Consider the following 17,500-nt stretch of genomic DNA (forward strand, 5'->3'; position numbering starts at 1 on the left):
TATTGTTGATCTCTCATACTGATTCTCTTTTTAAACTAGAAAAGTGCAATTCTTGCAAGTGTGGTTGCACTGACGCGAGTCGCGAGGAATCCACGGGGAACTGAAGTGGGACTGAGTTACTAGGGCCCAAGGTGGAGGGGCCCTAGTAACTTTAGCTATTGAAAAATAGCTGATATACAAGCTCACAGCGCGGCACCGAGTGCCGTGCTGCGAGCTTGTAGATCTGCTATTTTTGAAAAGTTGTGAAAATGTGTGCAAATCTTTGAATATTTGTATTTTTTAAGCGAGCATTTGTAACTCAAATTTTGCTTCCGGGGGGTCCCTGGAACTAGATATTTTGAGATGGGGGTCCGACGGTCCGTGGCCAAATACATATCATTTTGGGCGTCCTTCACATGAAAAAGTTTGAGCATCACTAACATAGGTTTCTTGCACACGTTTTCAAAATGTTTCAAAAATAGCAGATCTACACCTTGGGCTAGAAATGGCCCCACAAAACGATGGTTTAGTGATGAGTCATCGCTTTTCACATTTTTCGTTTTTTTGTTTTTGTTTTTGGGGGCCATTTCTAGCCCAAGGAAAGTTTTTTGTGCAAAACGAATGCTTGCAATGGATTCAGCATCATGACAAACCCCTAGTTAGACCCCTCACATCCTACTAAAGCAGATTTTTCTGGGTATTTTCCTCCTGTATAGAAAGTCGATGGGAGCCCAACTTGATATGGATAATTCTATGGGTAAACTTCAAAATAAAGTTTGGTACCCAAGGCTAAAATCCATCGTCCTAAAGAAGCCTAAAAAAAGTTCAGTACTTTTCCCCCTCCACGCCAAATCCGTTCGCAGAAAATAGCCGATGCACACGCACATACCATGATGCGTTGTGACGTGAGCTCGATCGCGTGCAGCGCGATCAGCTATTATCATAATTATTTTGTTGCCCATTGTTCATCAATTAGGACATTCCGCGCATAGGGACACTACAGGGTTCATCTGGTTAAAACTACAGTACAAGCTAACAAACTGCCTGCTTCTCATTGTTTCCCCTAAGTGGCCTTTGACCTTTTGCCGCATTTCAAACCAGTAACGTATTTATGAAAGAAAGAAATGGTGGCGTCTTCATCAAGCCCATGAAGACATGGAATGTGTCACCCATCCCACTGACGACACCCCGAGTGGCATCCCACACCCCGAGTGGCATTATGATGATGCTACGACCACACGCAACGCAACGCAAGGCAGCGCAGGGCAGCGCAGCACGGCCATGCTTGAAGCCCCCTGCCCCACCCCCTTTTGTTGCCTCTATGCAGAGGTGTCACAAGGGGGGGAAGAGTTACTAGGGCCCAAGGAGGAGGGGCCTTAATTATTTGATACTTTAGCTATTGAAAAATAGCAGATATACAAGCTCACAGCGCGGCACCGAGTAGCTTGTAGATCTGCTATTTTTGAAAAGTCGTGAACAAAAATTTTGCTTCTAAACTAAATATTTCGTGATGGGGGTCCGTGGCCAAATACATATCATTTTGGGGTTCCTTCACATGAAAAGGTTTCGGCACCACTGACATAGAAAAAAAAAACAACCTTAGAATGATTTTAAATATTCAAAGACTTGCACACATTTTCAAGATTTTTCAAAAAGATAGCAGATGCAAGCTCGCAGCGCAGCACTCGGTGCCGCTTGTATATCCGCTATATTTTTCAATAGTTAATGCACAAAATAATGCGTAATAATGCGTTCCCAGTCCCCCCTATGAAGAACATTCATGGGGGGGGGGGGGGCCCCGCAGTGAATCCTAGGGCCCAGAATTTGGTGCGACGCCCCCTGCCCCTATGGTCTCGTCAATTGTCTTGCACCACTCTCGTTGGGCGTGTTGTTGTTTTGCCACGAGAGAGTGAGTTAAATGGGGGAGAAAATGCGGGCATGTATATCATTGTTCCTCAGGTCGGAACATATTTCCAACGGGGGCCTCCTCCGCTCTCCTCGTCAACACACACACACACACACACACACACACACACACACACACACACACACACACACACACACACACACACACACACACACACACACACACACACACACTCCTCAGGGGGCCCGTGCTCATTTGCATGACGAAGGGGAAAAAGAGGGCTATCTGTCATCATCCCACACTGAGGTATGTTTGTTTTTTTCGAATAATCGTCTTTTCTTTTCCAGGAATTGATTTTATTTCGTCCGGCCGCACGTTTACTACCACTACCACGAAAACGAGTGAATGAGGGCAGGAGGGGTGTGAATCTATCCAGAATTGGATTAAGTGGGCGATGCACATTCCACTGTTGACAGCAAAACAATGGCACACATGTTTTTATGCAGAAGAAGCTCCATGTGACCAATTATTACAGTAGGTTTATTCAGCCTATGTGTACAGTTCATTCCAAAGAACAAAACGTGCTAATCTGGAGCCTTTTGATTTTCATAACTAGAGTGGAAATGTGTCAACGGCGAAAATGAACGAAAAGAAATGCACGCCCTCATAACGTACGGCTCTCAGAAACGCCTCATCTCCACAGGCCTATTCTAACTTTTTGTGTGTTTTCTTTCGTAATTAACACCCTATTTCAGAGGTCATCAACAGGGGGTCCGGGACCCCTAGGGGGTTCCCAGAGTTACTACAGGGGGTCCTCCAAATCTTTGTGTGATAAAAACCTTTTTTCTCCTTTTTTCTATTAACCACTTGAACCCTAGTGTCCATATTCTGAGAACGTTAGGCAAAAATAACAGATCTGCAAGCTCACAATGCCTAGCGCTGCGAGGCGTTGTGAGCTTGTAGATCAGCTATTTTCGGCAAAGAGGTTTTTCGTATAGAGGGGAAAATGAGCAGACTAAGTAGAGTGAAAGGTCAAGTTTAAGTATTGACGGTTCAAGTGGTTAAATATCTGAAAACACTAATTGACATGAATCCAAAACACACTGATGATTGTGCTGTCAAATATGAAACTACGTGTATGTCGTATGTGGAATCTTTGAAAAGGTGGGGGTCCCTGCTTCATCTCTCTCTCAGCTAAGGGGTCCCTGGCCCGAAACGTTGAAGAACCCCTGCCCTATTTGATCATACCTCACCATCACACAGTGTTGAAAATAGCCGATCTACAAGCGTAAAAAAAAAAGAAAAGTGATGAAAATCAACTCAAACTCTAGTTTGACCTGACCTGAGAGTGCCTTGGCTCAAATAAAAGGATACCTGGAGCATAAGTGTGTGCAGATTTTAACACTCACTTCTAACCCAGCACCTCAAATAAGTGATGTGCGTAATTCATTATCTTTTATAAAATACATCTCTTTGACAATTACTACTGCACTACTGTATATTTAACACATTCATCCTGGAGTCCCAATTTTGGTCATTGTAAAAAACGTACCCACAAATGTACCGATGTGCCGTTTGAAGTCTTCCGGCTTTACGGCTCTTTTCCTGCACATGCATTTTTTCCACAGGTTTCTTTCCCTGTTTTGCAGTTCTCTATTTTCTGGAGAATGGAGCGTATTTTTGCGGAAACTCGCAAATGGCAAGAAACCACTCCATTCCTATTGAAAAGCAGAATCCACCTTCATAGGTAGGTTTAAACTCTGAAGTCAGAGAAGGTCATACAAATAGTAAAAATAGCTGATCTACAAGCTCAATGTTCTGCCAATCCACTGGAAATCTACTGTCTTGCCAATTGACCGAATTCACGTTACGCAACTTCCTGGTGCTGACGTCACGGTTGAAGGGTTTCCCCTACTAAAAGCCCATAGAGTTAACACAGAAATCGCAAATTTAATGCAATTTCCGAATAGTGAAGCATAAAATACGGCTAGCATGATCAAGAACACAAGATAATAAAAGGCACAAAGCGTTATAATTTACTTTACCATTCGAAATAATGATTTGTTGGCTTTAAGTACAGCAATTGCTATGTTATTTTACCCTTCAAAGCTGACGTCAGCACCAGGAAGTTGCTGAGAAATTTGCTGAGTGCGCGTGCGTGGGCGGGCCGTGAATAGGGTCTATGGCAGGATGTGTGAAGTTTTGAAATGGCACATTGAGATTGAGTTTTCTTTCACCCGCGAGTCCCAATGTCCCAGCGCTAGTGTTATAAAACGATATCCTAACTTTTAACGGGAAAACAACACAACGGCTTGGCATATAATGTGTTAAGTATACCTGGTTTTCACCGTAGTGCGCCTGCGCCACCCACCTGATGTTAGCCACGCCCACAGCTGTTGCCGCATGATAAAAAGGGGAGTGGATGATTTCAAGTGTGTCACGAAAGCGGTGTATTTCGATTGGGCCTTTTGACTCAGAGGCTTCAGCTTTCAGAAAGAAACCAAAAATACACAGGGAAGATATATTTGCATAGTATAACCACACCTGGGAGTCTAATAGAGTAATGTTAACCCCGGGCTGGGGCTTTTAGTTATTGCGGTAATAGGTCACTGTTTACCTACGGTATGGCGGTATCTCCATAAAAAGTTGTTTGGAAATGAAAAAATATATAATTTAAATACATTAAAATCAAACATTATAAACAAATATTAGTGGTTAAATCACGGTTATGAACTCGACACCGCATATGCATTACACAACCGTGGTAGGGCGGTATTGCGATTATTGCACTCAGGCCGTGTGACATACAAAACAGAAAAAAAAAAAAAAAAAAAAAAAACACTGACAGTGTGACTGAGTTCTTGTTGTCCTAGTCTAGTCTTCTCTGTCTTATCCTATGTTTTTCTGTCTCTCTTCTCTTTCTTCAGGCCGCGCTACAAATACTGAACATGTGACCCCATGAATTTATAAACAAATAAACTCAGTAAAAGCCTTGTTTTTTGCTTAGACACAAACCCAGTCCAGTCGTGCACGCAGGTCGAACGCCCAGTGCACCGTGTGTGTGTGTGTGTGTGTGTGTGTGTGTGTGTGTGTGTGTGTGTGTGTGTGTGTGTGTGTGTGTGTGTGTGTGTGTGTGAATTATACGGAACGATATCAGAACATCGATTAGATTTTCCAGGAGATAAAACTGTAAGTGACTTGTAATCACATCCTATTGTGACATTAAAGTGTGTGTGTTTTGTGTGAGCCGCAGGCACGCTGGACAAACAAACAAAGTCCAAAGTCAGAGGAAGTTGACTTGCTTATTGATTATAGATTGGCTGTTAAAATCACACAACTTCACAGTAAACCCCTCAGCGTTCATTCATCCACTAGTAATACCTCCATTCGCTTACGTTCAAAGACTCTCCACTAACACAGAGTATTATGACGAGTGTTTGTATGGTTCGCAGCATTTATTGATCTCTGTAAAAAAAAATAGCAAATTGTGTGTGTGTGTGTGTGTGTGTGTGTGTGTGTGTGTGTGTGTGTGTGTGTGTGTGTGTGTGTGTGTGTGTGTGTGTGTGCGTGTGTGCGTGTGTGTGCGTGTGTGTGTGTGCACGCGTGTGCACGTTAGTGTGTGGGTACAGCACGGTGTGTTTGGGTGAGTGTCCAGACGAGGGCACCAATGCACCAGGGAGGCGAACAGCCTGCAAACACAAGACCTTGACCCCTGTATTCACTTCTCACGGCGCCATGTCAAAACATCAGTGATGCAACTAACTTTGCACGCACACACGCACGCACACACACACACACACACACACACACACACACACACACACACACACACACACACACACACACACACACACACACACACACACACACACACACACACACACACACACACACACACGCATGGATCTGCTACTTTTGATGCGTTTGTGTGACGCTGTAGTGTGATCACGCATAGGACAGTGGTTTTCAGCCAGTGGTCCGGGGGCCACCAGTGGTCCTTGAAGGAGAGAAGGGATTCCAGGTGGTCCCATAGCTAGATGCTGGAGAGTCGGTAACCAAATGGACCCTTACAGATGTTTAACTCTTGAGAGCATTTTACGTTCTCATATTCTCATATTGTGAAACATCTGTATTACTTAAAGATTCAGTGCCATGATCTCCCCCCCCCCCCCCCCCCCCTGCCCCCAAACATGATTATCAGGTATTATGATTATACTAGGAGGAAGATCTTTTCCAAACAAGTGTACAAAAAGAGTTAAAATTAGGTTTTTATGTGGCCACACCCACCAGTTCATTAGGTATGCCTGGTTGTCATGGTGGGTGGTGACCCAGCCGAAGTTAGCCACACCCACAGTGTTGGGTGTATGGTGAAAAAATACAAGCTCGCAGCTGTGAGCTTGTATATCTGCTATGTTTCAATAGCTAAAGTATAAAATAATTAAGGCCCCTCCACCTTGGGCCCTAGTAACTCAGTCCCACTTTTCCCCCCCTTGTGACGCCCCTGGGTGGGTGGTGTGTTGGTGCAGACCAGTACAGTGTGACGTCCCTGCGTGCAGGGACGTCACACTGTACAAAGCGGGACAACTCCCAAAAGGCCGGTTCATTCCCGGCCGGTCCAGGCCGGCCATTAGGAAAAATAAATAAATAAAATGTCGGCCTTCGTTCCGTTTTGGGGGCTGGGCGGCCAACAAAGTACATCGTCACTGCCGGGCAGAAACCTCGTATCTCCAAGTTTCAATTTTTTTTTTTTCGCAAAGCAAAGCCCTGCTTCATCATACAAGGCCGTTGCACTGCAGAAGTAGTGAAAACAGCAGATCTACAAGCACACAACGCCTCGCTTGTAGATCTGCTGTTTTCACTAGTTTAAATCATTTTTAAAATGATGAATACAAAACAAACGGTTTTGGACATACAAGGTTTCCACCCGACAACGATGAAATATAACTCATGTGATTGGCCCACTGACTTGTCATGATCTGAAATGGCAAATCTTTGAGTAGCAGCAGCGCTATAGAGAGAGATCTCTCTCTCTCTATAGCGCGCAATGAGGGCCTCTCCAACTCTTTTTCCCGGGCTGAATCAGGGGCCCAGCACGTCCCTGCCTGGGTGGGTGGGTGGGTGGTGTGTTTGATTGATTGAAGACTTTATTAGGAGTTTGCATAGAAAAAGGTACAGTTTCATGACGGTACAGTTCACTGGTTCAAGGTCTACTAAAAGGAGATCCTAGAAAAGACTAAGCTTATTTCCATAGGAAACCATTGAAGTGTGGTGGTGTTGGTGCTGACCTGGTGTGTTGGTCTGCTCCGGCTCTCCTCTGTGATCCTCATCCTGCTCTTGCGTTCGTTCTGGTGTTGCTCCACCGCAGACTTCTTGGGCAGCAACCAAGCGTTGGCAGGCCTCCTCGGGCGCTCAGTGCCATGCACCTCTACAGGGCAGCACAAAACATGCACACACACACACACACACACACACAAGCACAAGCGTGCACGCGCACACACACACACACACACACACACACACACACACACACACACACACACACACACACACACACACACACACACACACACACACACACACACACACACACACACGCACAAGCGCGCACGCGCGCACACACACTCACACACACACACACACACACACACACACACACACACACACACACACACACACACACACACACACACAAGCATGCGCACACACACGTAATTAAAACAAAAATAGGTATCCCTTCGAAACTAAGGCAGTGTTTCTCAAACTTTTACATCTCAAGGTCTCTCCTTAACTCTGAACGGGTCTGGACGAAATACGAATCATTTGAAAATCTTTTACCAATGAAAAAGGTTTTGCCTAATGACGCGCCCAAAATACAGCAGGACCGCACACCAGCTTCAAAGTGTTTAACAATGCCGAAAATGCTGTTGATACAGATTTTTAAAAAAAAACAAAAAAAAACACTACAGTGGACCTAGCCTGAACCAATCTTTTTTTTAAGGTACTGGATTACAGTAATAGGCTTAATATAGGGGTGTAAATATTTAGGATCAAAGAACATAATGATGGGCACCATCATTATGTTCTTGCACTGCCGCTCTCTCAGGAAATGGTAAAAAATGGCTTTACCCCTTTGGCAAACATTTTGATTCCACTCACAATCTAGCATTTAACTTACATTAACAAACATTTTGATTCCACTAACAATCTAGCGTTTAACTTACATTAACAAACATAATTGAATCCACTCACAATCTAGCGTTTAACTTACATTGATTCCACTCACAATCTAGCGTTTAACTTACATTAACAAACATTTTGATTCCACTCACAATCTAGCGTTTAACTTACATTAACAAACATTTTGATTCCACTCACAATCTAGCGTTTAACTTACATTCTGATTCCACTCACAATCTAGGGGTGTAACGATACATTTTAATAGCGATTCGATACATGGTTGACGATACGATACATGGACAATATTGGTTCATTCATGGCGATACAATACGATTTGATTCAATGATTTAAAATCGATATAGTAACTGTAAAATTGCTACTCCAAAGGGACTGGTTTCTAAGGATTAGGACCCGCCGCAGTGGTGTCCGGTGAGAACTTAACCGAGATGTCAAAACCCTCACGCTTATGAGATATCTGGGTTGTAAGGCCAGACATCCCAAAGGCAGTGGGCTCTCTCCATGAGAGCTGGTTAATGAGCTGAAGAGTTGTGTCAGAGTCGAGATCCTGCTTGCATCTAATCTGTCGGTAGATAATGCCGGTCTTATATAAGGGTCATTTGTGTACGGTGTGATGTCATACTGATGTCAGCAGCTATGTTTCTATATGGAGTTATAGGTTGTTCGTGTCCAAATATGGGGCTTGTGCGGTCAGACTCAGTGAGATTCGTCAGCTATCTCCACATATGGAGAGATGTGTTGGTTATCTCCATATCTGGAGATTCAACCTTCAACGTGTAACTATGGCTACCTAACGACTAGCCACGTGACGTGGAGGTGAGTGAGGGTCTTCGTAACAGCCACCCCCAGATTTCCCGTGGAAATCTGTACAATATCGAGATGGCCACCCCGTCAAAGATTAAAGGGACATCAAGGTCCCTCTCCCGTCAACAGGCTGGAATCGGCCACCCCGGACCGGTTCTGGTCTGAGGTGGTAACCTGCCACCCCGTCAGTAGGTAGGGCTCCCGATGTTCACATTCGCATAGTAAATAGCTGCTTTTCAGGGGGGGGGGCATCCTCAGGACCTGGGTGTCTACTTGCCGACACCCCTGGGTGTACTACTAGCTGACGCCACTTACCTCCAGAGCCCTCGATCTCTGAAGGCAAAGTGGGTCCCACATCTTCGGGACCCTGGCACCTCGATGCCTGACGTCTGGGACCACCAGAGCCCCCAGACTCTGGTGGCAAAGGACCACCAGAGCCCTGAGACTCTGGTGGCAAACAGGGTCCCATATCTTCGGGACCCTGGCGCCTTGATGTCTGATGCCTAGGACCACCAGAGCCCTCAGACTCTGGTGGCAAAGGACCACCAGAGCCCGGAGACTCTGGTGGCAAAGGACCACCAGAGCCCTGAGACTCTGGTGGCAAACGGGGTCCCATATCTTCGGGACCCTGGCACCTCGATACCTGATGCCTAGGACCACCAGAATCATCAGACTCCGGTGGCAAAGGACCACCAGAGCCCTGAGACTCTGGTGGCAAACGGGGTCCCACATCTTCGGGACCCTGGCACCTCGATACCTGATGCCTAGGACCACCAGAATCATCAGACTCTGGTGGCAAAGGACCACCAGAGCCCTGAGACTCTTGTCACCAGAGCCCTGAGACTCTGGTGGCAAAGGACCACCAGAGCTCTGAGACTCTGGTGGCAAAGGACCACCAGAGCCCTGAGACTCTGGTGGCAAAGGACCACCAGAGCTCTGAGACTCTGGTGGCAAAGGACCACCAGAGCCCTGAGACTCTTGTGGCAAAGGACCATCAGAGCTCTGAGACTCTGGTGGCAAAGGACCACCAGAGCCCTGAGACTCTGGTGGCAAACGGGGTCCCACATCCTCTGGCACCTCGATACCTGATGCCTAGGACCACCAGAACCATCAGACTCTTGTGGCAAAGGACCACCAGAGCCCTGAGACTCTTGTGGCAGAGGACCACCAGAGCCCTGAGACTCTGGTGGCAATGGGGAATTGGCAAGGCGGATCTGCTCCACAAAATCTCTCACTACTCAGAGTGGTTCTAGCAAGACTCACCCCATCCTGCCGAGAGGACTTCGACATCTTGTTACTGCGGTAGGCCCTATTCCCGGGTTTCGGCACCATGTAAAATTGCTACTCCAAAGGGACTGGTTTCTAAGGATTAGGACCCGCCGCAGTGGTGTCCGGTGAGAACTTAACCGAGATGTCAAAACCCTCACGCTTATGAGATATCTGGGTTGTAAGGCCAGACATCCCAAAGGCAGTGGGCTCTCTCCATGAGAGCTGGTTAATGAGCTGAAGAGTTGTGTCAGAGTCGAGATCCTGCTTGCATCTAATCTGTCGGTAGATAATGCCGGTCTTATATAAGGGTCATTTGTGTACGGTGTGATGTCATACTGATGTCAGCAGCTATGTTTCTATATGGAGTTATAGGTTGTTCGTGTCCAAATATGGGGCTTGTGCGGTCAGACTCAGTGAGATTCGTCAGCTATCTCCACATATGGAGAGATGTGTTGGTTATCTCCATATCTGGAGATTCAACCTTCAACGTGTAACTATGGCTACCTAACGACTAGCCACGTGACGTGGAGGTGAGTGAGGGTCTTCGTAACAGTAACTAATTAGCAAAGAAATTAAATCTATGTGAAAAGTGTGGATAGTGCAGGTTTTTAACAGAAACATATCCACATATAATAATATCCATTATTATGGATATAAATAAGTAAACACAGTGATTATCTGGCAAATACATGGACATTGTATTTGAACACATATGGACAAACCTGCACCTTGACTATCTCCCCAGTGGGAGTCAGAGTGCTAATATTTACACTTTTACTATCTCCCCAGTGGGAGGCGAACCCCGGTCTTGGTTTTAGTAGCCACCCTGCTCTACTCACTGAGCTACCAAGCGGCTGACCAAACACTTTTTTTTTGTGCTTTTATCTTTTATCTTTTATCTTCATCTCTAACTCTAACCCTAACCCTAAACCTAACCCTAACCCTAACCCTAACCCTAACCCCTAACCCTAACCCTAACCCTAACCCTAACCTCAGTAAAACTATGGCTAAATCTAAAGCAAATCCTAATTTCCATCATGGATCCTGTGGAGTGAGCTGTAGTGTTGGGTGGCTGGGGAACACAAGGTTATGGGTTCGATTCCTACTCAATTCCCTTTTCTTCTTCTTTTTTCTTTTCTTTGACCACTAGAGGATGCAATTGCATCCCTTTTCTTCTTCTTTTTTCTTTTCTTTGACCACTAGAGGGTGCAATTGTGTCAGCAGTCTGCAGAGCATGGCCCTTCTGGCCCCATTCCTATGGGCTGATAATACATGATAACTGGCCATTGTATAACATGATAACATCAGAAGCGGGTGCATGAACACAGAGATTACACACATTTATCGATAGCAGTGTAGGTACAGTATATGGAAAGGAAAAGTAATTAAACCCCTCTTTTAAATTATTTATTCTTAAAAATGCTAAATATAATGCACAAGTAGGTAGTATCGATACAATCGATTATTTGCACTACTGATTCAATACAATACAAAATAAAACGACACGATTCGAATTTTGGCTGTGTTCATTTCGATATACTTCGATTTTTTTAAATTAAAAACGATATTTCGATGCAGTTACTATATCGTTACACCCCTAGTACATTCTGATTCCACTCACAATCTAGCGTTTAACAGAGACGTAATCATCACTTCTAATTCAACGTGGGAGGTGAATGAGGTCAGCCAAGCCGCTGCCTAACAGTGTGACGTGATTCATTGACAGCTGTTAAACGTCACGCACACTCGTGCGCACACATTGCACGCCCACACACACACACACACACACACACACACACACACACACACACACACACACAGTCGCCCACTGCACTGCACACGCAGGCACAAGTGATTTGTCTATTCTTTCATCACAAGCTGCTATTAAGAAGAGACTGTTGTTTTTCTAATAACAGGCTCCCTTACATGCCATGTTGTCATTCCTGGAACTGGATCCTGGAATGCCTGGCGAGACTAAAAGTCTTTACCCTGCTCCACGTCAAGGCATCCAGTCAGTGGCCCCTCGTGCCATCCAAGTAACCCAGTAGGCCTAAGTACATTTCGAAACGCAAAACCTCTTATCTGAAAAATTCACGTTTTTGGGGAAAATTAAAAAGAAAATGTGTGTAAAAACGCAAAACCTCCTATCTACTATTTCTACTATTTCTTGGTAAAAAAACGTACTATCTGCAGTCGACAACATGCAGATAGGAGGTTTTTACCTAGACATAGTTTGGCTTTTTTTTTTTTTAAATAACACTTTTTACAGCACTTAATTGAGATCAAGACATTCTACAATATATGGTACTAATGGTACTACTTGTAACAGTTCTGTTACAAGTAGTACCATTAACATTTTTTATCAGAAGCTTCACCACCTGATACCAATCATTAACAATCAACAAGGCAATGCAGATGGGAGGTAGATGGGAGCTTCATCATTTTGCCACTTTTGCAAACCTGTCATGTTCTATTCACATGACATTTTTGGCAAAATGAGGGGCAGAACGATCGTGCAGACAGACTGACCATGTGCAGCATAGCCTGTTGTCCTCATTTCAAGTGAAATCCCAAAATCATGACATTTGCAGATAGGAGGTTTTGCGTTTTGGCCATCGATTTACTGAAGTACTGTACAACTCGTGTACAAGCTTGAGGTACTTTCGTTGCTGTCGGGTAGAAATCTCCATAATATTTTACTGTGTGTGTGTGTGTGTGTGTGTGTGTGTGTGTGTGTGTGTGTGTGTGTGTGTGTGTGTGTGTGTGTGGTGGTGGTGGGGGAGGGGAGGGGGGGGGGGGTGGGGGGGGGTCCCGTAAATTACCACAAACTAGGACCTTGCCCAGTATATCGTCGTTGCCGGGAAGAAACCTTGTATCTCCAAGTTTCAAATGTGTATGTTTTTTTTTTTCGCAAAGTAAAAGCCCTGCTTCATCAGACAAGGCTGTCACACAAAAGTAGTGAAAACAGCAGATCTACAAACACACAACGCCTCGCAGTGCAAGGCGTTGTGTGCTTGTAGATCGGCTGTTTTCATTATTTAGTAAAACATTTTAAATGATAAAAACGAACGGTTTTGGACATACAAGGTTTCCACCTGACAACGACGATATGATCTGAGGGATTCTCCGAAGTAATGTTGGAGAACCCAGATGTATCAACGATGTAAGTCATCTCCAAATTTGGGCACTGTTTCAGCTTGCAGATGTTACCATGGCAGCGATACCTTTACCCCACTTCAATTATTTGAAAACTTTAGTTACTAGTTACGTTGCAGATATAAATTACCAGTAAGACTCCCTAATCGGGAGATAAGCGACCGTTGGTCGCTTATCTCCACAAATATCACAACCTCCACCTCTCACGTCATACGGGCAGCCATAGTTACACCTGGAATGTTGAATCTCCATATATGGAGATAACCTACGCATCACACAAAGTCTGACCTCACCAGCCCATACTTGGGCATGGACGACTTATATCTCCATATACGGAGATGGCCATATATGGAGATACGATGACATCACAGAGTCCACAGCTGATGATGTGGCGTGATGTCATACAATACACATGCCAAACTTTGCACACACACTCCTTGCCTGCCAATCCACAACCTCCACCTCTCACGTCATACGGGCAGCCATAGTTACACCTGGAATGTTGAATCTCCATATATGGAGATAACCTACGCATCACACAAAGTCTGACCTCACCAGCCCATACTTGGGCATGGACGACTTATATCTCCATATACGGAGATGGCCATATATGGTGATACGATGACATCACAGAGTCCACAGCTGATGATGTGGCGTGATGTCATACAATACACATGCCAAACTTTGCACACACACTCCTTGCCTGCCAATCCACAACCTCCACCTCTCACGTCATACGGGCAGCCATAGTTACACCTGGAATGTTGAATCTCCATATATGGAGATAACCTACGCATCACACAAAGTCTGACCTCACCAGCCCATACTTGGGCATGGACGACTTATATCTCCATATACGGAGATGGCCATATATGGAGATACACAAACAAGCCCTATATAAAGGGGCAATTCTCACCAGGGAAGAGAGCATTCCCCACTAGCTGAGTATCTTAAGATGGTTGGATGTGATGATAAGCTATAAGCTTAGTTGATCCTGGCGATAAGGTCTGAGTCGAGGAATGCTCTCTTCCCTGGTGAGAATTGCCCCTTTATATAGGGCTTGTTTGTGTATTGTATGACATCACGCCACATCATCAGCTGTGGACTCTGTGATGTCGCCACATCATCAGCTGTGGACTCTGTGATGTCATCGTATCTATGAGTTGGGGAAAAGTGTGACATGACGGACAGACTGACAGACAGCCGGTGGAGGTTATATTATAAACCATACACAAATCACTTTAGCCCTATTGGCTGTTTGAAAATAGCCGATCATCTACAAGCTCACAATGGTACTTTAAGTACATTTTGATGCCAACACTTTCATAATTTTACTCAAGTACATTTTGAATTCCGGACTTTTACCAGTCTATATTGCAGTATTGCAGTATTGCTACTTTTACTTAAGTAAAATATGCTCACAATGGTACTTAAAAGTACATTTTGATGCCAACACTTTCATAATTTTAATCAAGTACATTTTGAATTCCGGACTTTTACCGGTCTATATTGCAGTATTGCAGTATTGCTACTTTTACTTAAGTAAAATATGTGAGTGCTTTTTCCACCACTGCTAATGAGTGATACAGTAGGTGAAATTGGGATGCCTCCAGGTGCCATGAATGGCTTACGTGGGTTTGTAAAGGTAGCATAAGGATACGGTTTGTGTGAAACAGCATAGGTTTCAACACGTTTTCTGTAACAGTTGTCCTTAGATAAATAGATAGATACTGTATATAGATATATAGAGAGAGCAGCGGTTCCCCGACCTTTCCTGGCTCAGGGCTGACATTTGCATTTTAAGAACATGTTTATTTTTATGGTCAATGAATCAATCCGGCATGGATCAATGGAAGTAACATAGTATAGGCTACTTTGAAAATGTAGGCCTAGAATTATTGAATGCTTTAACCAGTGAAAAAATAGCAGATATACAAGCTCACAGCGTGGCACCGAGTGTGTAGATCTGCTATTTTTGAAAAAGTCGTGAAAATGTGTGCAAATCTTTGAATATATGTATTTTCAAAGCGAACGTTTGTAACTCAAATTTTGCTTCTGGGTGGTCCCTGGAACAAAATATTTAGAGATGGGGGTCCGTGGCCAAATAAATATCATTTTGGGGGTCCTTCACATGAAAAGGTTTGAGAACCACTGACATAGTAGTCTCTCGAGAACAGACTAACTAACTGAGCTCCAGTTAAGTGAAAAGGACCTTTTCTTTGACGATGGCTGACCAGATTGCTGAGATAGAAACATAGGTTTTTCCAAAAATCTTTGAAGGATTCAAAAGACACTTATAGAATCGGGTCAAAATTAAAATGTTCACGATTTTTCAAAAATAACAGATCTACAAGCTTGCAGCGCGGCACTCGGTGCCGCGCTGCGAGTTTGTATATCTGCTATTTTTCAATAGTTAAAGCATAAAATAATGATACACGATAACGTGTACCCGTTCTAAATGGGTTAAGCTCCTATTTATCACTATCACAAGGAAAATGACATGTCTTTTTGTCCTATGTTTCCCTCTGCCTGCCTGTATTAGTACGGATGTCCATGTATGGAGATCCGTGCTCACACACATAAAGTAACTGACGTCACGGACACAACCGCCCATACAAGGAGATATGCATGTGTGTCGTGTTTGCACCGCTCACTTCGCACCAACGTGTGATTTCTTTCATTTTGATTTGTTTTTAAATGTTATATCCTACCATATAAGCGTCACTCCATGGAGACTTGAATTCATGGATGTTTTTTTTTTGTTTTTGTCCCAATTATTTGAGGAGACTCTTTGTGTCTCCATAGGGAACAAAGCAGGCTCTTTGTGTCTCCATAGGAAACAAAGCAGACTCTTTGTGTCTCCATAGGGATCAAAGCAGGCTCTTTGTGTCTCCATAGGAAACAAAGCAGGCTCTTTGTGTCTCCATAGGGATCAAAGCAGGCTCTTTGTGTCTCCATAGGAAACAAAGCAGGCTCTTTGTGTCTCCATAGGGAACAAAGCAGGCTCTTTGTGTCTCCTTAGGGAACAAAGCAGACTCTTTGTGTCTCCATATGGAACAAAGCAGGCTCTTTGTGTCTCCATAGGCAACAAAGCAGACTCTTTGTGTCTCCATAGGGAACAAAGCAGACTTTTTGTGTCTCCATAGGAAACAAAGCAGGCTCTTTGTGTCTCCATAGGGAACAAAGCAGGCTCTTTGTGTCTCCATAGGGAACCACTGCTGGTCATCAAATTATTTGCTTAGGAATGCAACAAAACCTAGAAATACTGCTCCCATGAAACAGTGTGGGCTCGCATGTAACACCATGTATGGGCACACAGATCTACCCTTTGGCTGCACCTCATTGGCTAAGGGCTCTGTTTGGTTACGTTTTTGAGGAGAACTTGACTGATATATAAAGAAATAATGAAGATAACGTGTGCGCACTTTCAGCGAGCCCACAATAACACAAAAATATCCATGAATTCAAGACTTCATGGGGTGAGTAATCAAAGGAGAAAATACATAATTTTTGGGGTGAACTATCCCTTTAAGTCTGAAACGCATGCAGACAACTGAGAGAAAAGGTTTCACTTCTTAAACATGAGATGTTTGGCTGTAAAACTAGGTCAGTAAGTATAAATTACAGGTACAACTACTACAGCATAATCACCCATGGTTGCTAAAGCTACACTACACTAGCATATGGTTTTACACAGCCATGGCAGCCAGCTGTATTCCATAGACAAGAGCTCAGTTTTGCTTGGCGGAGGGTGCTTTATCATTATTGCATTTAAAAAATTGCTCAGAGGGAAATCTGAAAATCTAGTTCCTTTCTGCCGGTGTTTATAGTCATCACTGTGATGGGGGGGACGCAGCGGAGTCCCATCCACTTTAGAATAATAGAAATCTTTTAAATGGCTATGTTTTGCATCCTACCGTAGGTGTGATGACGGACGGACGGACGGACGGATGGACAGACGGGGGGGCTTAAGGACCCCCAGACTTATGCCTCATTCACACTACAGATATATAGTTGAACGTTTTGCTTGGTAATTCAATGTAATCTCAATGGAAACCAGCTTTAAAGATGCAGGAGATGCTCAGAACAAAGCTTTGAAAGCTTTAAAGCTGGTTTCCATTGAGATTACATTGAATTACCAAGCTAAACGTTCAACTATATATCTGTAATGTGAATGAGGCATTAAGTCTGACACATTTCCTGAGAGGAAAAAGCGGAAAACAAAAAAAG

At 44.2% G+C, this 17,500-nt stretch overlaps 1 protein-coding gene across 1 annotated transcript in view; it reads right to left on the reverse strand.

The window, feature by feature from the left end:
- igfbp2b (insulin-like growth factor binding protein 2b) overlaps positions 1–17,500 on the reverse strand; it is a 58,544-nt gene that overhangs the window by 19,355 nt on the left and 21,689 nt on the right. Inside the window, exon 2 of the mRNA XM_080753428.1 lies at positions 7,132–7,271. Within this exon, the coding sequence (XP_080609554.1) occupies positions 7,132–7,271 (140 nt within the window). The remainder of the gene's footprint in view (positions 1–7,131; positions 7,272–17,500) is intronic.

The sequence above is a fragment of the Nannobrachium achirus genome, assembly GCF_963921795.1.
Source record: "Nannobrachium achirus genome assembly, chromosome: 22".
Classification (NCBI taxonomy): Eukaryota; Metazoa; Chordata; class Actinopteri; order Myctophiformes; family Myctophidae; genus Nannobrachium; species Nannobrachium achirus.